Consider the following 26,510-nt stretch of genomic DNA (forward strand, 5'->3'; position numbering starts at 1 on the left):
TCAAAGTGGCTTAATAAATAGTAAAAAAATTCCAAAAAATGTAAAATTTGGTCTCCAAGCACATATTAATATGGAGAACAAGATGAACGGTTTGGATCGGTCATTTGGACTTTGAATCGGTGATTTATGGTCCAATGCACACCATGGCCTATGCATTGCAATGCACCATAGCCCATCTCTATATATATATATATATATATATATTATATATATATATATATATTATATATATATAGGGTCTGTCTAAATTGCTGCTGGCAGCATTTCGGCAGAGGTGCTGCCGGGGCTATATTTAGCCGTGTGATGTCCAAACAACAAATCCAAACCGTTAGATGTTTAATCTATATTATAATCTACTTGGAGACCAAATTTTACATTTTTTGGAATTTTTTTACTATATATTAAGCTGGTTTGAAAACCGCTGATTTCAGTAAATTTCTGCAGCATTGAAATCAGCGGTTTTCAAACCAGCTTAATATATAGTAAAAAAATTCCAAAAAATGTAAAATTTGGTCTCCAAGTAGATTATAATATAGATTAAACATCTAACGGTTTAGATTTGTCGTTTGAACATCAAAAAATAGAAAAAACAGTGGCAGCACCGTCGGCAGAAATGCTGCCGGCAGCAAATTAGCCACAACCTATATATATATATATTATATATATATATATATATACACACACAATGCCATTTTTTTTTTATATATATTCTTTAACTAATAAGTTTCTCAAAATAATATTCAATATCAAAATATATCTCAACAAGTAACAACCGATACATGTAGAAAATTAGAGTTTCAGTATAAATCTTAAAATTTCAAGCCCATAAGCCCGGTAACAGTGTCATATAAACATCAAATATTATAAGTATCATTGACTTAAATAATAATGCAATTAAATTATAGTAATCCTTTGAATCTAACTATACACAGAACCTTAATTTTTTTTTTTTTTTTTTACAAGGCTCTTAACTAAAATTTTCCAGTTCAGTTGTCCTGACAAGATATAATCACAGGAACCTATAAGAATGACCTCACTAGATTTTAACTTCACAACTTTATCCTAATAAATTGCAATTCACATCAGAAAAATAAAATAATATCAATACTGACTGATCTCGGTGTCAAGAAAGAATACTATAATCAGGAATAAAGTATACAGTCTCAAAATAAATCTAAATAGAATTCTGAGATAGATTTCAGAAAATCAGAAGTCTGTACCAAAGTGATTACTTTGATAATTCAGTTTAACTCTTGAAAAATCATTCACAATATATACAATGTTCAGTTTATTCTAGTGTACTTGTATATTCAATTAATATAATTTGACAATCAATTATTTCATGTGCATATAGCAATCTATAGATTCCTTATAGTTTATATTTAATAAGACTAACCATAATACGATCTAGCCCATAATATATTTTCATATAAATGTACTTATATCATGAATTCTTATAATCACTCGTCAGAACTAAATTTTCACATTCATGTCACTAGTTCATTAACAATAGTCTCATATCTATTATAGTTTATATTTACCATATGTACCCATCATTATATTATTTACTATTAGTAAACCTTTACAGTCTTCAGTACATTTTCTATATCGATTCATTTTCCATATCAGTTTTTTTTCCATATCAGAGATAACGTTAATAGACAAGAAAGAAGTTCGTAATAATACTAATAGCTCAATACGATCTCACTAACGTTCACTCGACAGCTAATGGATTATTGGCACTGCATAACCATGCTCTGATAACAACTTTGTCACACCCCCGATCCGGAGGCGCGACGATTACTACCGCATCTATTTACCATTCAATATACGTAACATAAGGCATGGATCTTTTTATGCATTGCCAATAGCATCCATTATTTTTGCCACATCCCAATTTATTTACAATAATTATCTGACATTTTTATAATGGATGATGCTAGAGATATATTCTCTGCACCCTGTCAGATATAATAAACTCAAATCCCATACCTTTAGATGGCCCTGCTGTCAAATATTATCCGGAAGCGCTCTATATCTTCGTATAATAAACCTGTAACCCACAAGGGGAAACGAGTGAGAGATAATAAATTATTTCTCAGTGCTGATTGCCACTCAGATTATTGGATTCGAAGGAAATCCATATTCAGAATGAAATCACCGCACGAGAAACAACAAGTTTATTTCATAATGACGAATGCAAATGCTCAATAACAGTATCCAATTGAATAACAAATATTTAACAATTAAATCAGAACTCTAAGAATCTTATCAGAATAAATGGTTTGGGTCAAAACCTTTTTAAACCATAAAGTCAGGTAATGTTTGGAACCTAATCTTTAGAACCATTAAGTCTGGTATCGTATGGTTTCTTAACTTTACAATATCTAGTCTGGTAGCACTGAAAGATATCATACATGTATCTGTCGTGTCAGGGCTTATACCATTCTAAATATCCTGACACCTGATTAACGGAAACAATACGAAATCAATATCACAATACTGTCATTATCGGAAAGAAAATCAATGATAAGACAGTTACCACAGTTCATTAGTCTTACAGTCACAATTCACATTTATTCAATATCCCCTATCCAACCGGTACTGGATTCAGTTGGGGCAATTCACCATATGCGCATAAAGGTCCTGGAGTAAACTCTAGTAGCTAGCTAGACTTTACAATATATTAATCATTTTTCTCCACTATATGGAGGTTCAAGGATTACAGTATTTCATATTCATTCAATTCACTCACTGTAGTTTCAATCAATCATTTACAATAAGAATCAAGCAATCGATAAACAATATCAACATGACAATCAACGGACTTACCTGTAATTCAGTTTCAGTTGTATTGGGCTATGCATATGATGCAACAGTTCAATCAATGCAGTCAATCAAATATTCAAAATGCACAGCGAGTTACGATTTAATTCCTAGTTATGAATCTCAGACTAATCAAATAACCTCGCACCTGATATAGTAGAGCAAATGGAGGCGATCAATCATTGCATATTAATTATTCTTGACAGTCCATTCAAGTCTTGCTTCACATTATCAATTCCTATAACAAAATAATAGTTACTTTATTATTGCTTACAAAATTATAATTATAAAATAATTTACATATAACAGTAATTAATTAACTCATATGCATTTTTATTCATTATTGGTCAATGCCATCATTTGTTATTTATTTCATTGTTCCTTATTCATTAAATCAACGACTTTATATTTTTAGTTTATTATTTCCTTAATCATTCTCATTTAAGTTCTATTAGGATTTCAGTCCAACAGTCCTCTTGAGTTCAATAAACAAGGTTCAAGTTCAAATCCAATCAATAATTAAAGTCCAAAATCCCAAACCTGACCAGTCTAAATATTCAAGTCCAAACTTATAATTGCAATTCACATTCCACATTTAAATCCCATCTAATATAAACATATAAATTTGCACCAAGGCTCCTCTGACATGTTTTATTTACCAACCCCTAGTAATTTTCTAAATTTAACCTTCTACTTTATATTTCTTTTATAAACAAGCCCATGGTATTTTAAAATAAGTGTACCAATAACCAAGGTAAATTGGTACCGATAGGTACCAATATTCAGATTTCATCAATCACCCTCAAATCACATATCAACCCCAAAATAATCTCAAATAATAAAGAAAAATATTATAAATATTCCAGCTACAATCCATTTCAGCTATAGACCAAAAGGTATATATAGCTAGCTAGGGTTTAAGCTCAAACTTCAAACTTGGTAATTCAATCCATTTCATGAACTCCCTATAACACTTTCAGTTCGGCTAGCAAAAGCAAGAAACAATGATTCACACAATCAAATAAAACTATTATATAAGTTTCAATTTTAAAGACAAGGATAAAGAGAGACCTCAAGCAAATTCTTTAACACACACAAGATTAACGGTTTCAATTAAGTTGCTACAAGATTAAACTTGCACTTGAATTTATTCAATCATTTACCCGAACCCTAGATCAATTAAGAGAGAAAATCATGACCAATTATAAAAGAGGAGATTACCTAATAACCATGCATCTCAGAAAGAGTGCCATGGCCAGACCATAACTGTCTTCTAGTATGTAGCGGACACAAATTCTTAATCCTCATGGATTCTTTAAGCAAATAAAAGAAGAGTGCTACAGAAAGAGAATCCCTATATTACTTGGTGAAAAGATAAACATGAATGTTCCAGGGAAGAGGTGAAAAAGAGGCACGTAGACGGTGAAAAATATCATAAAAAATATAGGAAACGAAATTGAGTCGGTGGGTCCCACTTGCCAAATAAATAATTCATTTTACCTATTTAACATTTAACCTTTCAATTTCATGAATCAATCCAAAATTTTTAATTAGGGAGTATCAATATTTTCCAAATGTTAATTAACTTTATTTTATATCCAACTATCATATAAATTATGACTTTAACATATTCATTTCTTATAATATTTCAAACCTTTCAAATTAATAGCATACACTTATATGTGATTTATTTAATAACAATACAAAGTAACTTAGTTATCCTACGAATCATTCAAAAATATAACATTTGTTCAGAGAAGAAAAGAAAAATAAAATGTTTTACTTGAAGATTTTGCTCATACATTTCGTATTTTATTTTCAGTTATAAATTTCATATATGTATTTTGCATAATGTTACAAATTATGATACTCGTTGTACGATGTTGAAAGAGAATTTTTAATTAGGAAACTTGATTTTTGTTTATTTGGTATAATGTACAAGTAGAGGATGCTAAATGAAAGTTTTACTAATCAAGTAAGAATATCAGAGTAGCGCAGCGGAAGCATGATAATTTTCAACTAATGATTGTATTATCTAAAAGATGTATAGTAATTTGAATTTTGTGGGCGAAATTTTTTTTTTTAGGGGGGAAGAATGTAACATTATGCAAAATACATATATGAAATTTATAACTGAAAATAAAATACGAAATGTATGAGCAAAATCTTCAAGTAAAACATTTTATTTTTCTTTTCTTCTCTGAACAAATGTTATATTTTTGAATGATTCGTAGGATAACTAAGTTACTTTGTATTGTTATTAAATAAATCACATATAAGTGTATGCTATTAATTTGAAAGGTTTGAAATATTATAAGAAATGAATATGTTAAAGTCATAATTTATATGATAGTTGGATATAAAATAAAGTTAATTAACATTTGGAAAATATTGATACTCCCTAATTAAAAATTTTGGATTGATTCATGAAATTGAAAGGTTAAATGTTAAATAGGTAAAATGCATTATTTATTTGGCAAGTGGGACCCACCGACTCAATTTGGTTTCCTATCTTTTTATGATATTTTTCACCGTCTACGTGCCTCTTTTTCACCTCTTCCCTGGAACATTCATGTTTATCTTTTCACCAAGTAATATAGGGATTCTCTTTCTGTAGCACTCTTCTTTTATTTGATAATGTGAAGCAAGACTTGAATGGACTGTCAAGAATAATTAATATGCAATGATTGATCGCCTCCATTTGCTCTACTATATCAGGTGCGAGGTTATTGGATTAGTCTGAGATTCATAACTAGGAATTAAATTGTAACTCGCTGTGCATTTTAAATATTTGATTGACTGCATTGATTGAACTGTTGCATCATATGCATAGCCCAATACAACTGAAACTGAATTACAGGTAAGTCCGTTGACTGTCATGTTGATATTGTTTATCGATTGCTTGATTCTTATTGTAAATGATTGATTGAAACTACAGTGAGTGAATTGAATGAATATGAAATACTGTAATCCTTGAACCTCCATATAGTGGAGAAAAATGATTAATATATTGTAAAGTCTAGTTAGCTACTAGAGTTTACTCCAGGACCTTTATGCGCATATGGTGAATTGCCCCAACTGAATCCAGTACCGGTTGGATAGGGGATATTGAATAAATGTGAATTGTGACTGTAAGACTAATGAATTGTGGTAACTGTCTTATCATTGATTTTCTTTCCGATAATGACAGTATTGTGATATTGATTTCGTATTATTTCCGTTAATCAGGTGTCAGGATATTTAGAATGGTATAAGCCCTGACACGACAGATACATGTATGATATCTTTCAGTGCTACCAGACTAGATATTGTAAAGTTAAGAAACCATACGATACCAGACTTAATGGTTCTAAAGATTAGGTTCCAAACATTACCTGACTTTATGGTTTAAAAAGGTTTTGACCCAAACCATTTATTCTGATAAGATTCTTAGAGTTCTGATTTAATTGTTAAATATTTGTTATTCAATTGGATACTGTTATTGAGCATTTGCATTCGTCATTTTGAAATAAACTTGTTGTTTCTCGTGCGGTGATTTCATTATGAATATGGATTTCCTTCGAATCCAATAATCTGAGTGGCAATCAGCACTGAGAAATAATTTATTATTTCTCACTCGTTTCCCCTTGTGGGTTACAGGTTTATTATACGAAGATATAGAGCGCTTCCGGATAATATTTGACAGCAGGGCCACCTAAAGGTATGGGATTTGGGTTTATTATATCTGACAGGGTGCAGAGAATATATCTCTAGCATCATCCATTATAAAAATGTCAGATAATTATTGTAAATAAATTGGGATGTGACAAAAATAATGGATGCTATTGGCAATGCATAAAAAGATCCATGCCTTATGTTACGTATATTGAATGGTAAATAGACGCGGTAGTAATCGTCGCGCCTCCGGATCAGGGGTGTGACAGTTTGGTTTAGCATACTTATCGTAGAAGACTATGTAACATTAGAAATAAGAATATAAGTATAGAAGCTCGTATAAATTGCAAAAAAAGGCCCATGTAGCATAGCGGTAGCTATAGCGAGTGGCATATAGCGGTAATAGCGGTCAGCTATTATAGCTATAGTGGTCGTAGATGATTTAGCGCACTTTTATCTCATAGCTTAGTATTTATGGTCTGGAAAAACTATAGCGCCGCTATAGCTAGCTATTTAGAACAATGATATTTATACACAGTTTTTTCTACTAAAAACTGCATACAGTATGATCAAATTATATATGGTTTTACTGTGTATGAATGTTGGAGTATATTATATTTATACACGGTTGTAAAAAGTAAAATTGTGTACAATTTGATTATATTTTTGAAGCAAATTTTCAAAACAATATTTTCTTGCTTTGAACACGAATTTAGAGAAAATTTTGAACAAATATGTACAATATATAGTGAATGATGAGTACAACTAGGGTGTTCTTATGCTCACCAAGATGTTTTGTGAGCTTAACTCCAAAATCTATTAAATTAGCTTCAAATAATAAATCAAAACCGTTGAAACTAATTTACTTCATGAGTGATAAATTTACATGTAAAGTTTTTAGGATTTCAAATTAATTTTATATAAAGTCAAGTGGTCAAAAAGTGTTAAAAAATGAATGCACTAAAATTAATTTACAAATTTTCTAATTTTGACCTTTATACTAAAATAATTCAAAAACTTAAAATATTTGCATGTAAATTAATCACTTGTGAAGTAGATGGATTTCATAAGCTTATATTTGTCATCCGAAACTAATATAATATATTTTGAAGTTAAGTTCACCAAACATCTTAGTGAGCTTTAAGAACACCCTAATTTTACTCGTGAATGGTTATGTTTTCTGCACTAGTGATTATCCATTTCAATCTGTGACGAATTTTAAAACAAACCCTTATATTAAATATCAATTGATTTTAGGGTAAGGCTAAGGTGTTATGGGTTGCATAAAGACCTACAGTGCTACGGTTCAATATTTGAGTTTTCAAAATCCAAACGGTCAATCCGAACTATTCATCTTGTTCTCCATATTAATATGTGTTTGGAGACCAAATTTTATATTGTTTGAAATTTTTTTACTATTTTTTTAGATAGATAGAAAATCAGTTGATCTAAAAAATTCTTCACCATTCAGATATTTGATTTTCTACCTATCTAAAAAAATAGTAAAAATTTTTTAAAAAATATAAAATTTGATCTCCAAACACATATTAATATAGAGAACAAAATGAACGGTTCGAATCGACCGTTTGAATTTTAAAAACTCTAATATTGAGCCGTAGGACATAGCACCTTAGCCTTACGGTTACCCTTGATTTTAACTCGACTATAGCTGAGAAAATAGATACGGCATGAGATGCGTATGAAGCACGCATAAAGTGCATGGCACTATGAGTGGCTTTGCGGTTTTTCGAATATTCAAAAAATATAGACATCTAGCAAATATCAAAGCATGGGCATTAACGTTGAGTCGTTGATGCTGAGCCGCTGAGGCACGTGGGTGCAAACATGAATCGTGTGAGTATTGTGCGCGTTTTTTTTTTTTTTTAAATGAAGATTCAAGGACCCAGAGGGCAGAGCGAACCCACAGTAGAACAGGAGGTCAACTATCTTTTTGAATTTTGAATTTTAGTAGTAATCTATCAGTTTTGACTTCTCTTGAAAAAAAATTTTGTCCTCTTCTGAATGTTTAATTTGTAATTTAGGTTAAATTTAGTATTAAAATCAAAATAAATTTATTGAATTATGATTGGTAATTAGAATTATAAATTAAAGCATCCGAAATTATAAGTCAGGGTATTAAAAAATATAAGTCAAAGTATTATTTTTCATCGAGTACTCAATTAGTTAATGGGTTTAAATCTGATAAGTTATTTAAACCCGATTCAATATTTTTTTTATCCTCTTACAGAAATTATGGGTCCGCCACTAGAAGGACCAATATTTTTTTTACTATTTATTGCGAAAATTGGTGTTCGTTTTGGTAATATAGATATGGGCTGTTGATAGCCATTTTAAAAAAATAAAATAATGGTGGATCGTGTCAAAATGCTGAGCAAAAAACATCATTCGGATTTGAATATGAAATAAAGCTAAATATCATGCTTAAAAAATATTTTATGTTGTTATATTCAAAGATCGAGAGTTCGATTTCCTCTCACGACTTCGCAGCTTCTGCGAAGATTTTCAAAAAAAAAAAAAAAAAATTCATGTTATATTATTTTCCTTTAGTATTGTTTTGTTCCAATTATATTAAGATGATAACAATAGATCATAATAATATATTAATTTTCTTCTTGTTATAAACTATAATGAAATAAGAAGTCTGGCATATAAAAAATCAATCAATCTCCAATATTAAAATTTTAAAAATCATGAGACTTGCGTTCCAATTAAACTAAAAATTACAGAGAAATATGAAGTTTAGTTTAAAAAAAATTGGGGAACAGGGTCCACTTTATCCTGTTAAGATTCGTTTCAAATTGCTTGTTCCAACCAACTTCTTTTAAAAATCAAAGCCAAATCTCAATATTCATAAAGAAAATGGCAAAAGTCGAATCACGACGAAACATAAAAACATGAAAAAGCGACTGGAAATATTTTTTAGAACTCAGACTTTTTGACAAACTTTAATTGACCAGAGAATATATTAAAAATAGTATATCTTATGTTCTGAAGTACAAAATTTTATTTTATTTTGACTTAGAAATAAAAAAGAGGACTATATATTATATAGGTTCAACTTAATTCCAAAATATATAGTAGATATATATTCCTCTGAAAGAGCAGGGTTCAAATGCATTCAAATTTTTGTGCACCCAAATGCACTCTATCTTTTTTCTCTGTTTTCAAAGTCCGAATAGTCAATCCGAACTGTTAGATGCGATCTACATATTAAAATGTGCCTGGAGACCAAATTTTACATTTTTTGAGAATTTTTTTACTATTTATTAAGCCACTTTGAAAATAGCTGATCCAGTGGTTCAGAAAATGTAAAATCAGCGATTTTCAAAGTGGCTTAATAAATAGTAAAAAAATTTAAAAAATGTAAAATTTGGTCTCCAAGCACATCTTAATATATAGATCGCATCTAACAATTCGGATTGACTATTCGGACTTTGAAAATAGAGAAAAAGAATTTAAAAAATATAGTACATTTGAGTGCACAAAAAATTGAGTGCATTTGAACCCTCCTCATATTGAAATTCTATGGGCCTGTCAGTCAACTGTGGTTTCGGCTCCTACCCAATTGCTAAAAATCATTGAGAAATGTAGACGGATCTAAGACCGTTCGTTTGGGACTTGACGGCTAATGATCGATCTCAACAGAGCGGGCGACACACTGCCGATTCAGCCATCCGGTTTACCGTTTATGTGAGCACGCTTACGGTGACACGAGAATACGGCGATCCGAATCCATATGGACCATATCCACCCAAATCCAAAACTATAACCTCGGTCGCATCAATTACGGAAAGAACTGGGTCTAAATCAATGTGTTACAACAATGGAATACTGAAATGTGGGAACCACTCTGTTTCTTCTGGGTTTCCTCGCCCACGTGTCAGTGACACATTCAATGACCGGTGCACCACAATCTTTGTACTTCACCCCTATAAACTCCTCGGTTCTCGCCATCCCTACAATCTGCTCTGATCTGTTCTCCAGTCGCTTGTCTCCGTCCGCCGCATCCCTTTCTGAGACTACTCCTCTGTCCTCTTGCACATAGCCAAACATGACTTCGATCCTTCTCAGATCTGCTAAGAGAGGCGCCGGGAGGGCGATCAGGTCCTTCTCGTCGGAGTCGACGCCAGAGAGGAAGGTGGCAGTTCTCGGCGCTGCCGGCGGTATCGGCCAGCCGCTCGCACTCCTCATGAAGCTCAACCCTCTTGTTTCATCACTCTCTCTTTACGATATTGCGGGCACGCCTGGTGTTGCCGCTGACGTCGGCCACATCAACACTCGTGCTGTGGTACCAATTTTTTTTTTTTAAATAAAAAAACCCTGATCTGTCCTACGTTGTGTTAGATCTGTTGAATGTGATCATGTAAAACATAAAATTTTGAGCATTTGAGCTGATCCTCTACTCTTTACTGATTCTGTCAATATAAATTAATTGGTTCTGTCCCTGTTTTCGGGTTATGATTACTGGCTTAAACTGTAGATCTGTGATGCGTTTTGTTCAAATTACTGCACAAGTACGAAATGGAACTTCAAATACTTTAATTGAATGCAATCCTCGCTTGCATTGGTTAATGCTGCAAACTAGGCATGCGTTATATTTGGTCAGAACGAGAGGGTAGTTTTCTCTTGGAGTGAGGTAGGCTATAATGTATGATTGTCCAACTGAACCAATTTCATTCACTCTTTGTTCTTACCTGTCATTGTTTTGTTATAACATGTTATTTTCTTTGTTAGGTGGCTGGGTTCATGGGAGAAGCGGAGCTTGGCGAAGCCTTGAAGGGTGCTGATGTGGTCATAATCCCTGCTGGTGTACCCCGCAAACCAGGCATGACCAGAGATGACCTGTTCAACATCAATGCTGGCATTGTCAAAGGCCTTTGCACCGCCATTGCCAAGTACTGCCCTGAGGTGAGCATCATGCCCTATAATTACATCAATGTGTGGTTTTAGGTACTTGCATATTTGCAATAATCATTCAACATTCAACAACTACTTGGAACTAGTTTCATCATGTTTCTCCTTCAATTTTGTTTAGGGAAAAATGTTATTGCACTTGCCATGAATTCAAAAGGGATAGGTTATATTGGCAACTGTGATATCTGATCCTATAATTATCAAAACTAAATAATGAAAATTGTAGATATGCTCTTATACAGGCAAATTTATTAAACAATTTGGAAATAAATTGTCATTTCTCAATTGATTTGAAATTTTAATTTTCAATATTATTGGCATTCAATGGGTGACCAAATGATTCTCAAGGTGCACCAAATTGGATGCACAGTATATCTAAAAGACAAAGAACACATCCATAATTTCGTTTGTCTATTTCAACAAATTTTGATGGGCTTGTCACAGTTAAGTAAGTTTGGTTGTCAATATATATACCTTCTGGTCTCAAAATTCTTAGGTGTGAACTTCAGCATAAGAATATCTAGCATTGGGTGCAAACATAATTCTTCGGTGTTATTTCCATGTGCATATCTGCACAAATTAGGTTTCAGTTAAACATCTGTATTCTTTGTTGTTACTGAGAATAAGTATTCTTTGTTGTCAGTGCTATTACACATTGGTATCATCTCTGTGAATTGACCTTGTTGTGGCTCAGGTATAGCAAATTTGGGTCATTTCCAATTGTGGCCGCCGATGTTTTGCTTGCAATAACAGTTCTGATTGAGTCTGTGGGTTATCTGCACAAAACTTGGTGTTATTTGTAGACAGCCCTTTTGTTAATATTGCGGCAGATGTATTACTTGCAATAACAATTCTGATTGATTTTGTGGTTTATTATTGGGAAATAGGCAATTGTAAACATGATTAGCAATCCAGTGAACTCAACTGTACCAATTGCGGCTGAGGTGTTCAAAAAGGCCGGTACATATGACGAGAAGAAGCTATTTGGTGTAACCACCCTTGATGTGGTGAGGGCCAAGACATTTTATGCTGGCAAGGCTAAGGTTCCTGTAGAAGGTAACTTTTTCTCTTTCATTACTTTCTTTTGTTTTCTCCAATGAAATATCTTTTTAAGTAGCCCTGCAAGTGCTGGTAGGATATCATTTTTATAAGCGTTGGCCCAAGTCTCTTTAATTTTGTGTTTTAACCTTCTGTTCTTAATATCTCAGGCTACATGCTAGATTGTGTCATTTTGGTTTAGCTTCTCAAATTTCTAATAGATATCTGTGTTTGAGTTACTAGTGCATAAATAAATGCATGGAAAAATGTAGTTTAAGCTTTATATTGCAATTTTATTTTCCTGTAATTATTCTAATTTCAAATTTAATTACCATGTGAGATTTATTTAATTAACATATGTAAATTTATAGCATATAGAGCACAGAATTGAAGAACTTTAGTGGGAGCTTACATGTATATCCTATGTTATTTCAGGTGTTAATGTGCCAGTTGTTGGTGGTCATGCCGGTATTACAATTCTTCCACTCTTTTCCCAGGTACATCCTTCTTACTTGTCCTTCATTTTTTTTATATCAGGTATGTACAACTGCCAACGGAGTATTTTATTTATTTATTTAGCATTTGATGTTTACCACTATGCTAGCATATCTGAACTTAGCTAATTGTGAAGTAAACATTTGTTTGATATATTCTTCGTCTAAATTTCCAACCAACAACTTGTTTGGTTGATTTCATCTAAATTTCCAACCAGAAACATGGTAGTAACAACATAAAAAATTTGAATTCCAGGCTACACCAGCTACAAATGCACTTGGAGCGGAGGAAATTAAGGCCTTGACCAAGAGAACACAAGACGGAGGCACAGAGGTTGTTGAAGCCAAGGCTGGGAAAGGCTCTGCCACACTTTCTATGGCGTAAGTGTTCCTTTTTTTAACACCACACTAATAGTTAAAATGCACATCCTCGAACAATCTAATTGGAAGATTGTGGGCTGCATTTGCATCAGGTATGCTGGTGCTGTGTTTGCTGATGCATGCTTAAAGGGGTTGAACGGTGTTCCAGATGTTGTTGAGTGCTCCTTTGTGCAATCAACGGTCGTCCCCGGGCTTCCTTTCTTTGCCTCCAAGGTTTTTTTTTTTTTTTAACTAATTGAGCATGAGGATACAGAATAAATGGATCAGAGGACATGTACCGATACGAACTGTAGATTTCCTTGTAGCCATCCGGAGGTTGCTTAGACATGTATTTTTGGCATTATAAGCATCTCAGTCGAGTATTTCAGATTCATTCTGTTTTAGCCGGAATTCTGGTTTTGTTCTGTTCCATATTAGACTCTAGTATTATGCACCAGGTCAAATTCTGGTCATTTCTAGCCAAACAAAATGAGTAATCTGATATCAAGCCTTCTCATTCCAAAACTTATTGTTCCAGTTTTATATCCAAAGTAGCTATGAAATTAACAAGGAATGAGTTTGGAACCTTTCTTCTCTTGATTGGAATTGACTACCTTCATCAACTGTCCTAAATTGCTTTTGTAAAATATTAGTACTTTATGTATATCACCTATACGTTATGTGAGTGATAAGTTCCAGAAGTGAACAGAAGAGTACACTGGAATGTGTAGCATGCCATTTGGGCAGGTAAAACCTCTTTTGGCTTCCAGGATGGATCTGACAATCTTGATCTCAGTTTTGTAAATTAAATTTGACTGTCTAATATGTGTATTCTTCCTTTCCAGGTAAGGCTAGGAAAGAACGGTGTTGAGGAGATCCTTGGATTGGGCCCACTTTCTGACTTTGAGAAGGAAGGACTAGAGGCACTGAAGCCAGAGCTCAAGGTTTCTATTGAGAAGGGAATCAAATTTGCAACGAGTTAGGTTTTCAAATGGTAGATTTCAGTAATTTTTTTGGAAAGTGTTTTTGAGAGGGTTATACTCTTGTGACGGCTGTTTAATTGTGTATCTGTTGTAATAAATTTTGCACTTTACAATGCAACATGTTTGGTCTATTGAATCTTTTACCACTCTTTGAGGAGAAAAACAATACACAAATCACTGAGCTGCATGTTGGATCTCCTCATTTACCGCTCTTTGTGGACAAACAATAAACAAATCATTAGTTAGTATATTATTATTTGTACAAGTTGAACCGCATTTCTAACACCTTTCTGGGGTCCATTTTGCTACAATTTTATTCTCGTTTGCTCTGGCTTTTCTGATTCTTTTTTTATGTTGTATGACTTGGAATGTTCTTGTGCTGCCTTTTGAAAAGTGATGTGACTTCATGCCATTTTTTGCCGAATATTTTACAGAATAAAGGTAGCAGATCAAAAGTGTTCCTAACTGCTGCCAATTCACCAAACCTATGTCTATACATTGTGCACGGGACCAGTCTGTCTGATCAGTACCGAACGGAGGTATGACGTGGTATTTATATGGCAATAATGAATGTTGATAAGGATCAACTTTATTTTTCATAACAGTGTGTTGCTTGTTTTTATCTATTAATGAGTTGTCATTTCAGTTGTGAAAGGTTTTCTGGGAATCATTATATTTTTAATTTTAGTTGTATGAATAACAGGCTGTAGCGGAGTTCATAGAAATTTCATACTTCAAAGGCCGAGATAAAAAAAACGTTTTCAACAAGGATAAAATAGCTACAAAGAATGTTTTTTTCATGCTACAAAGAATGTGTTTGTGTGTGTATTTTACTGCTAGAGCAGTATAGCGTCAGGTATAGTTCTTGAAAGCATACTGCATAGCAGGCAGCTGCTATGGCCAGTTATGAAAATATATACTTGAAAATTTAACGAAAAACAGTTACAGAAAAATTTATTTTCAACTTCAATTCAACAACTAACTAAAATAAAGCCACAGTAGCCCATTCAACAAGGATAAAATAGCAACTGGAGCACAATTCTTTGTAATAGCACCCAGCTAGGTAATGGCACAATTATGAGCACATAACAGTAGCAAATAAAAATGGTATTACGTGCCATTTAAAATGCATAATTGTACACTCTATATATACTTTGTTTAACTCCGTTTCTATTGGACGTGCTGGTGCACACACCAATACTTTTCCTCAAGTGCGTATTATTTATGTGGTACACATAATAGGTTCAAATGATTAGAGGATATTGTTGTTAGTAGTGGTTATCTTAGAGAGTGCTTTATGTAAATAAATATAAATACAAAAAGAGCATTCCGCACATTTGGCTAAAATAATATTTTTAGAGTTAGATAAATTTTTTGAAGAAGCCAGATTCCTTTGCTAAAAGAATAAAATTATACTATGAGGCCATGAGTGTATATCAGTTGCATTTGTTAATTCAATTCCTTGGTTCTTTACATGTCAGTCCATAATAGTGGTTAATTCTGAGAAGTATCATCAATATTTTCTTTGAACGATGACCAACTTAAAGAGCAAGTGTCCAATTTGATTGCGCATTGACCCCTTTCTCTCTCCATGTCAGCAAAAGCAGTGAGAGAGAGAGAGAGAGAGAGAGCGAGTGATTTTTATTTTTTATTTTTTATTTTTTAGTCATCACTCTCCACTTCACCAGAAATGGCATAGCGCCTTGAAATGAAACCTACCATGCATACCATGTCCCAGTGCTCTTGGCGGATTGCGAGCCTCCACCTAATGACCTAATGGCACTTCAATGCTCGCAACCAACCTTTATAATTTAATTTGTTAGGATTCATCAATGTGCTCGATCGTTTGTTATCGGAACTAACGAAGAAAATGAGAGCGATAGAAATAAGTGCTTTCGGATAGGATGCCAGCCGGACCTAATAACTAATAACGCATGTTTGAAACGGACTGGCGGATCGGGTTACATTATGCCCCAATGGTTTCTCCAACCCGACCCAAATGATGTATATGTAACAAGTTGAAATTCTGAGGAAAATTAATTGTAGATTTCTGTAGTCCATAATTTATTGCTTAAATTTACATGCAATATATATATTCACATGTTATATAGGGGCTATTATTTCCTCAAAAATTTATTGTCTAAAGGCAACGAGAATGAAAATTTTTGAATGGTCGAAATATTGTACGCGTGGGTTGATTTTCGCGAAGTCTGAGTGAATTTTTTTTCCACACACACAGTAAATGGCCGAACAGATCCTAAATATAGTACCAAGAGAAAAGTATCTTACACTCCACACAAAACTTGTTTAATTAGAATAGAGGTGACAAGATTATTTAGTTTAATCACATTTATTAAAAACCTTATAATATATACTATTGAATTATACCAAAATAATGTAGCTTAGTGAAATAAACTAGCATTTATATGACGTGTTAATATTATTAATTGTACCATTGTATGAGATATCACAATTTTAACTCATATGAGTGTAACGAAAATAATACGACCCTCATATTGAGAGAAACTCGAAATAAAAGACTAGTTGTCACTATAGTAACAAGATTCACGATTTATTTGTATTTAATTAGTTTTTTTTTTATGTTTCCGAACTGAACTCCGAATAAAACAAAAATAAACATATAATATGTTTTTTTCGCAAATAAAACATGTATAAAACGCGAATCACGAATTATTCACGAGAAAAACGTGAAAAAAACGTCATTTTTTTTGTTGGGGTTTGTTTTGGATTTTTTTTTTTTTTTGCTTTCTTATTGTACCGAATCATTTCCGAATTATACCTGAATCACGAACGAACTTTTTGTTGATTGTCACAAACCTTTATAAATTTTATTATTGTGAATTTCAGAGATACATTGTCTATTTGTCTATATCATCAATTCATGCATGCACGATTCAAGAACACCTGTACACGGACAAAAATATTAGCGGATCTAATTGGCTATGGGTTCGAAATTTGATCCGATATTAAAAAGTCCGACTTATCGGGCCCAATTTCCAAGTACTGGATTTTGGGTGCCGTGGATCTAGAGGTGACTTGAGAGAGGAAATTGAAATAAAATAAAAGCGCCTTAGCCTACATATTGACCACTTAATTTATGGATCACCAGAAAGAGAGAGCTCCAACTAAAAAGATTAGCAGCCGACAACGCGTTCCATCGTTTAGCAAACCTGATAGAGATCGCGATGCCACCGCCTTCTGTGTTTCATTTCTCCAAGTTCCACCCATGTTATTGCAATCGATTTTTTTTTTTTTTTAAATAGAACTGTTTTTAAGTTTTTAATGAAACAAACACTGTTTGCAGTAAAATTATAAAAAAAAACTCCACCGATCGGTGGAGGCAAAAAAATACTTTCTCCACCTATCCTTGAGATCGATCGGTGGAGGCAAAAAAATATTTTCTCCACCTATCCTTGAGATCGATCGGTGGAGGCAAAAAAATATTTTCTCCATCTATCGTTAAGATTGGTGGACCATTTTCGAACTATCGATAGTAATAAATGTGAAGTTTTTTGTTCCACTGATCATAGAGATCGGTGGAGAAAATGGTTTTTGCCTCATCGGTGAAGTCTTTTTTTATAGCTTTTCCACATATAGTGCTTGTTCGGTTAAAAATTTTAAAAGCAGTTCTATTTAAAAAAAAAAAAACATATCTGCCTAAGGCCCTAAACATTAAAACATAATTTTCTTCTTCATTATTTTTCTATTCATGACCTGTAAATTATTTTGCATTAATTATAACTTTGACGCTATTTATAATAATAATTAGATCATTTTTGCTTATAAGATATAAATAATGTATAAAATTTTGTAAAGTCATTTTCACTTATTAAAGAACACCCGTTAGTGTACAAATTTCCTTTAAGGTATAACAACTAAAAATGATTTAAATAGAGATATTACTGTGCTTCATTAATTTCATGTTATGTTATTCAAAAGCAATTAGAGGATTCAAGTGGGGCAATAGTATGGGGTGTCAAAGCAGAGCAGCTCAACTTCTTATTCTATTATTAAGCCTTACTTTTTTTTTATTATTAACCCATCCAAGCAATCAAAGAGGCATCCAATTCAACACTAGAATCAGTATAAAGGGACTATCTCATTATCTCTACTTTCAAGCATAGCACAAAGTGCACACCACAAAGTGTCACAAGATACACAAAGTGCAAACCCAAAACTGACACCATTGCATGTGCCAGAAACAAATGGCCTCTTCTCCTCTTGCCTCTCTCTTCTCTGTTCTTTTCTTCTCCTTCTACTTCTTCACCATTTCACATTGTCAGGATTACAATGCAATCTTTAGCTTTGGAGATTCTCTCTCTGATGCTGGAAACCTTGTAGTCAATGGTGTGCCTAAAGAACTCACCACAGCTAGAAGCCCCTATGGCATGACCTATTTCCGCAAGCCGACCGGTCGGTGTTCCGATGGCCGGCTAGTCGTTGATTTTCTAGGTATCACACAATTTATATATTTGTATATATGAAACTGTTACTTGGACTTGACTATATTTGTTTTGATAATGACTTGATGAATGATGATGTGGCTTCAAATTGTCTCCTCTTGAAAATGACTTCTATGTGAAAATTAGCAATTTTGGGGAAAGATAAAAGAATGAATTATCTACTCTAATAAAGGTGGCTACATAAAAGGCCAAATGATTTGACATGCAAAATAGACATTTTTTTAATTTCTAACTTAAAATGATAGTTTCCAAAGCATCATTTTAAAATTAAAGTATTACATGACTGTGCTTGTGACATGCAACACAATCCTTGCCACCTACCGCAAGTAAACAGAGAAATTAACATTACCCTTTTTTTCTTAATTATTTATACAGCTCAGAAATTTGGGTTGCCAATGCCACCTCCATCTAAGTCAAAAGATGCAGATTTCAAAAATGGGGCTAATTTCGCAATAACCGGCGCCACTGCCCAGGAGTATTCTTTCTTCAAACAGATAGGTGTGGATCAAAGGATTTGGAACACTGGTTCCATACAGACCCAAATTCAGTGGTTTGAAGATTTGAAACCTTCTCTTTGTAGCTCAGAAGAAGGTACTTATTTTCTCCCTTTTCTTTGGTAGAGGATTTTGTTAAAATAAAAAAATTATCCCATGGCTTGTATGAAATTTTGACAACCAAAATAACTAGAGAAAAATATATATGACTATTACATTATTTGTTTTGGTAATGTTTAAAAGATTTATTTACAAGAATAAACTTTCATGTTTATGCAATCAAAGAGCATATATGCTTCTACAAGCACTTTAGCAGAACATTAAATAATGCATTATTCAACGCAACTTACTGATCTCCACTTACCAAAATTAAATGCAGAGTGCGAGGAGTATCTGAGCAAGGCTCTTTTTGTAGTGGGTGAATTTGGAGGAAATGACTATAATGCCCCAATATTCTCAGGCATAGCTCTAGATCAAGTCAAGACCTATGTGCACGAAGTAGTTCAAGCCATAGGAAGAGGAATTAATGTACGTGTGGTTCTATCACAATTCCATCACACGTACAATAACAATTCTGTTTTTACTTGATGGGCCAATAATGAGTGAAAAAGTTGGCATCTTTTGGTTAAACATTTAAATGCCATTAATGAGGTTTTTAATAGCAAATATGAACCACATTGATATGATAATACTGGGTGCTAATTGGGTACTCACCAAGGTCCCAGTATTATCATTGCTCTTTTAAGACAAACATCTCATCTTCCCAATATCATAATAAAGTTATTACATTATTACAGTTCCAATTGGGTATGGCAACCAAAACTTTTAAAATGCGAGTGTTATGATTTAATTTAATTATCATCAGCATAATCATTTTGATAGGGACTTGTTTCTTTTTGTGCATTACTTGTTTGAAATGGACCCCTTTGTACACTTCAACTCCATATTGATTTCTCACCTTCCCCATGCATTATCTGTAAGTTTGTCCCCACATTTATTGGTTCTGGTTTTTACAGAGATTGATCAAGCTAGGGGCCAGGGATATAGTGGTACCAGGAGTGCTTCCAATTGGATGCTTCCCTCTGTACCTGACACTTTACAACAGCAGTTCACAAGCGGATTACAATTCAAGAACAGGATGCCTGAGAAAGTTCAATTCACTTGCGTCTAGCCACAACGAGTTGCTAAAGCGTCACTTGGTAAAGATACAAGAGAAACACCCCAAAACAAGGATCATGTATGGCGATTATTTCACACCCACAATGCAATTTGTCACCAACCCGGCGGATTTCGGTAAGCCTTTGTTGCATATACAATGGCATCAGTTCAAAAATCAATACTAACATGAGCTAAAATATATCAGGTGTTTCTTAGGTACCAGTGTTTAGAACCACTTCTTTTTTTGGTCCAGATTGTGTAGAATTCTTGGTGCAAAAAATACTTTTGTTACCCAAAAAATATCCCTAGTTGTGTCTCTATCTAGGGGATTCTGGAAGGGTCCAACCTATTTCAACTTGAGGGCTGCTTCACGGTGCCAAAAATATGTAGCTAGTAAATGCACTGCATGTGAAGTCCTTTTTTGGTAGGAGTTGGGAATACAACTGTTTGATAAAGTAAACACCAATTATATGTCCAGTTCTTCTGTGAATTTCCAGTGTGACCTATTCGTTTCAGGGTATCCGGCATTGTCAGTACATTTAAAAAATGTTTATGTTTGGTTAATTAAGATCCATAGAGATTAAGTTTTTTATAAAGATGGAGAGAAATATTGTTCTTAATTATCGATATTTACATTTAAATTTTTTTTCATATCAACGTGATCCGTCTAGCAAAGTTTATGAACGTGCTCAAATAAGGACATGTTCAACAAGTTTTCATATTGAAAGAATTAATGATAATGTCAAAACTTATTCTCCATTAATTTTGCGGGAGCGGTTCCCTACGGAAAAGTATCAGATGATCCGTGATCCGTCTCATAACGTTAGTTACACAGACAAACCAGCCCCATTACATAAGTCTATGTTAAGGTCCACTAGTTTGTCAACCGTTGGCACAATGCACATGCACATGCACATGATAGGAGTTTATCACCTACCTTGTTAACCTGACTCCAAGATTGCATTGACATGGCAACTAACACTTGCAACCCCACCATGCCCAAAAATATGAAAACCATGATCAATAACCCCACAAATTTATATTATGTTTTCTAGTAGTTGTGGCTTATTTCTCAGGCGATCTTATTTTAATCAATAGATATTGTGAAAAAAAAAATTAGGATAAGTTCATATTATTTGCGATAAACCAAGTTAATTATCTTATTTAACTTCCCTCTATAAAAGAATTATTATTTCATTTTATAAAATTACTGAATGAATAAGTGATGAATATTACTAAGCATGGTTTTTCTGTGCGAACAGGGTTTAGTAACGGTGCTTTAAAGGCTTGTTGCGGTGCCCCAGGCCAGGGATCTTACAACTTCAATCTGAATGAAAAATGTGGTGAACAAGGCGCAAACCCGTGCCAGGATCCTTCAACATACGTGAGTTGGGATGGAATTCACATGACCGAAGCCGCATACAAAACTATCGCTGATGGCTGGCTCAAAGGTCCCTATGCAAATCCACCAATTCTTCATTAGAGACTGACTGTAAAAATAGACCGTAAATTTCTACATTGATTTAATGCAAAATTGTTTCATAATCAAGAATTGGTAGCCATTTTTTTCTTTTGGTCTTGTTAAGGCAATGGAGTATATAGGCATCACATATATAATTGCATTGGAAGCAGAGTGCATGATAGTGTGTTTCAAATTGTTGTAATTAATAGGCTTTGGTGTTGTCATATATATCAATGATTTCCACAAGTAGCTGAAAATGAAATTGGGAATTTGGGATATTGATTTGTTTTTTCTATTATTGATTGTCATTAGGATAATTTGTTGAACTATGTATAGTGTTCTTAATAAGGGATTTATAAATTTTTTTGGGTTTTTTGTGTTTCATGTAATTTTCCCACAAAAATGTGGGCGCTAGCCTGGTACTGTGGATACCATGGATAATTGGATAAATTTCTACATTTCTTCAGTGTATCCCAAATCACAAAATAGTAGCTCTTCTCTTTTCTGTTTTTCTTTTTTCTTTTTTTGAAGAAAGGCAAAATTGCCCGTTTCAATTAAAAATTGAAACAAGTTACAAACTCTCCTATACTGACTCTACAACACAAAACATAGAAAAATTAGCCCAAAGAAGAAAAAAAACATGGCAAATTGTTTGGTCTCGACTTGCCCTGCTTCATAGATTTCACACAAGTTCCTTCTTTTCATTTTTTTTTTTAACCTTTGTCACTATGTACCACTAATATATGCTACAAGAGACCTAGAACATCAGCATCTCAGACATTTTTGCTCATTGATCTCTTATCAGCCTACCCCTAACTATAACAGTCTGTGCTGACAACTGGCAACTTCTCAGTTTAGTATCTGTATCAAGTCATACCACATAGCAGTAACAACACACTACATAAATTAAACTCATTCAACAAAAAAAAAACATGAAAATCTACGCTAGGTATATCCATCCAGAAGCCACTGGAACCACAGCTAACTCTTGCTCAGCTTGTTGCCTCCAAAATGGAATCAAGGTAACTGTAATTTGAAATTATCCTAAAAAAAAAAAATTCAAAATTTATTTTTTGTCCAATCAAATCAATTCATCTCAGTTAATTTTGTGGAACAAGCTAAACAAACATCTAAATTTTGGTCCCCATTTATCTTCATTGCTTTTTGGAAAACCCATTAAGCCTGAAATTCGTTGCTACTTTCACTTGTTCAATCACTCACGGAATAAAGAGAATTGATTAGATTCCAAAATAATGGAGATGTGAGAAGCAGAGAGAGGAGAAAAGTAAAAATTTCGTTACTAAAAAAAACTCAAAAAGGCATTAGAATCTACAAATTTTGACAACGGAGAGGAGGAATAAAAAATTAGAAATAGCTTTTTGAGTGTTAATATTTAGCTTTTTCAATCATGATTTGGGTCATATCTGGCCCAATCCTAGGCGTTAAAATTTTGGTCAGGTCAATCCGACAGGTCACATACCAAATTTAACACTCATGACTGTTGATTGTGGGCTGCTTCATATTAAATTACATTTCTTTAATCCTAGTTTTTGGGTGACTAAAACTAGGCCCAATTTTTGTTGGGCCTTCAATTTTTTGCAAAAGAAGAAATAATAATGGCTGAAATATCAGCATGGCCTGCTTGGGTGAAAATCTCTAGCCTGATGGTATTGTTAATTATGCACCTGTCTGGAATACAGTAACAAATGAATTATTCGGGTTCTGTTCGGTGATGTCAAAAATTTGTGATTCGAAAATAATTCGGAAATAATTCGGATATAATTCGGATATAATTCGGGAATGATTCAGAATTATCCGGACAATACATCTCAGTCTACAAGAGAGGAAAAAGAAATATATGTTATGGGAAAAATTCAGGAAAAATTCACAAATAATTTGTAAAATTCAGGAAAAATTCGTAAAATTCGCTAATTATTCAGATTTAATTTGGTCAAAGTTCGATCAACAGAAAATTATTCAACGTTTGATTCGGTATCACCCAAAAAACAAATTATTCGAGTGTAATTCACGAATCTTGTGACTATGGTCTGGAACTCAAAACCCAGATGAAAACCTAGTTAGCTAATAAATTGAACCGGGTCCACCAAATTGTTCTACAATTTTCTTTTATTTACTATTGGCAACTCCAATTATTCTTTTATTGCTGATCACCGGTTGCTTCCCTTCCCTATTCCTTTATAGTTGGTTTTCTGGCATGACATTTGTGAGTACCGTACTTTTTTCTGGCATGTGGGCCCTATTCCTTCAAATGTCGTTATCAATTTGAGTTTGCAAAATCTCAAAGACATTCATTGCCACTATAAAAAAAAACACAGATCCAATAATGCTTTGAGGAAGAGTACAAAGAAGAAGAGCTTTGCCATTCATGCAAGCAAGATTCAAAGAGCGTCTAGACAAAATTGACAAGCCCACACAATTATAAGATATAACAAGTAGAGAACCTAAACAAATTATTTGCTTTGTGCTCATGACAAAGGTTTAAAATCATATTTAGTTGTTGAGAGGTGGAGCAAATTATTTACTTTATACTTGAGCTGTTAAATAAAAAGTAAAATAGAATGAATAAGATCAACAAAATGCCCCTAAAATTGAAATTGTGTCTGGACAAAATTAACGAGAAAATCAATGCCGTGTCATGATACCCACCACTAACCACAAAAAGGCTTGCGTTCATCTCAATTTAGTACAGACTGGAGATTTCCTGTTCAATTTTTTTTTATCTGGAAGACCGGAATTATGTAGGCACTAAATCTGCATTTGGCGTACGGTGTACCGAATACACAGAAAAAAAAAAAAAAAACCAATATTATGTATACCTCCAAGCATAGTGACAAACGAAAAATTCGGATTCGGTTCGACGAGTTCAAAAAATCGTGATTCCGGTATAATTCGAAAATTATTCAGTACAATAAAGAAACAAAAAAAAAAATCCCCAAAAAAAACCCAGCAAAAAAAAAAAAAATTGGCGTTTTTTATTTTACTTTTTTTCGCGAATAATACGTGACTTGCATTTTATTCGCAAATAAAACATATTATACGTTTTTTGTGTTTTATTCGGAGTTTGATTCAAAAATGTCAAAAAAGACGTTTAATACGCGAATTAAACACAAATTATATCCTACGACTCCAAGAAGCAATAATTTGCATACAATAGGCAATGGCAATCATTCAGGCATAAATTTATGCTTGCCTGGAAATTATTATTCGGAGAGTTGGTAGAAAAGCATTAAGGCAGTCGTTATCTTCAAAAAAAAAAAAATGAATAGAAAAGGTTAAGTCACCATTCACCAAGGAATTTGGTAGAAAGGCGGTCGTTATCTTCAAAATTGAAAAAATTAAGAGAAAGGTTAAGTTACCACTCCATTCACCATGGAATTTTGTAGGAATTTGGTTGTGGCCAAATGCACAAAAAAAGTGGGGTTGGCAGCTGATGTGAAGGCGCCATGGAATAAATGTGGTGTGAATGTGTGATTGATTTGAGGCTAAAATGCATAAAATGTGGCATCGCCATCTCGATGTTCTTTGATAATGTTGATATTTTTTTCCAAAATTTTTATAAATATCCAAAAACAAAATGAAATTATCAAATCTACTCAATTTTTGAAAGAATCTTGAAAATTGCTCAATCCGGTTACTCAGTAACCGGATATTCAATTTCTTTCCGCTCACTGGGTAAGTAGAAATGGGAAAAATGTCCGCTTACTGGGTAAGCGGAATTATTGGGAATTTTCGATTATTCAATAACCAGTTTTAGTCCGATTATTTAGTAACCGAACAGTTGACAATTTTCTGGTTATTTAATAACCGGTTTTGGTTTGGTTATTTGGTAGCCGATTTTATAATCTATCTATAAATTCGCAACATCTTGTATCACACTCAGACGGGAAGAAACACTTAGACAGAGAAAGGAAGAGAGAGAGAAAGAGAGAGAGAGAAAAAAATTATTATTATAATTTTGATTTATTTTATATTTTATATTTTTATGATAAAATTAATTTTTTAATATTTTACATAGTTTATTATTAATAATATATGATAATATTGATTTATACAATATTTTATGTATATATTTATGTTTTGAAATTAATGGGTATATTTTATGTATATATTTTCATAGTTTTTAATATTTTATGTATATATTTATACAATATTTTTCATATTTAGTGATATTAGATACATGACTATTTTATGTATATATTTATTTGATATATTTTTTAATTAAATTATATATGCTACTAAATAGGAAATTAGATAAAAATAAAGAATATCAAAAGAGAAAGGAAGAGAGAAAGGGAAAAAAAGGATTTTTTTTTATAATTAATTTGTAAATAATTTAATTTATGAAATTATGTTACTTATTATTTTTTTAAGACTAATCTAAACTGTTTAAAAAAAATTATAATTTTTTATAAACCATTTTATATTACCTAAATTATTCTAAACCGTTTCGGAACCAATTTGTAATTTTCTAAATTTGCAATTTAAACTATTTTACACCATTTTGAAATTTTCTAAATTATTTGGGCACCAATTTGAAATTTTCTAAATTATTCTATACCATTTTGGAACTTTCTAAATTATTCGGGCACCATTTTCAAATT

General features: G+C 32.9%; 2 protein-coding genes and 1 long non-coding RNA gene across 3 annotated transcripts; 2 read left to right on the top strand and 1 right to left on the bottom strand.

Annotated features, from left to right (window-relative positions):
• Positions 1-1,450: 1,450 nt before the first annotated feature.
• LOC144571757 (uncharacterized) lies at positions 1,451-4,158 on the bottom strand. Its single transcript, XR_013517573.1, has 3 exons — positions 4,048-4,158; positions 2,975-3,064; positions 1,451-2,053 (listed from the first exon to the last, which is right to left on the bottom strand). It is a non-coding gene; the product is annotated as an uncharacterized LOC144571757 (long non-coding RNA).
• Positions 4,159-10,316: 6,158 nt separating this feature from the next.
• LOC144571518 (malate dehydrogenase, mitochondrial-like) lies at positions 10,317-14,477 on the top strand. Its single transcript, XM_078320843.1, has 7 exons — positions 10,317-10,789; positions 11,236-11,409; positions 12,303-12,471; positions 12,889-12,950; positions 13,204-13,328; positions 13,421-13,541; positions 14,153-14,477. The coding sequence occupies exons 1-7, from the start codon at positions 10,553-10,555 to the stop codon at positions 14,288-14,290; spliced, it is 1,026 nt and encodes a 341-aa protein (XP_078176969.1). The 5' UTR covers positions 10,317-10,552; the 3' UTR covers positions 14,291-14,477.
• A 3,895-nt stretch (positions 14,478-18,372) lies between these two features.
• On the top strand, positions 18,373-22,255 carry LOC144571454 (GDSL esterase/lipase At5g45910-like). The gene is made up of 5 exons (XM_078320738.1): positions 18,373-18,763; positions 19,150-19,365; positions 19,648-19,796; positions 20,285-20,561; positions 21,689-22,255. Exons 1-5 carry the CDS (start codon positions 18,502-18,504, stop codon positions 21,907-21,909), a joined length of 1,125 nt encoding a protein of 374 aa, XP_078176864.1. The 5' UTR covers positions 18,373-18,501; the 3' UTR covers positions 21,910-22,255.
• The last annotated feature ends 4,255 nt before the right edge of the window (positions 22,256-26,510 follow it).

Source organism: Carex rostrata, chromosome 19 (assembly GCF_964058835.1).
Source record: "Carex rostrata chromosome 19, lpCarRost1.2, whole genome shotgun sequence".
Classification (NCBI taxonomy): Eukaryota; Viridiplantae; Streptophyta; class Magnoliopsida; order Poales; family Cyperaceae; genus Carex; species Carex rostrata.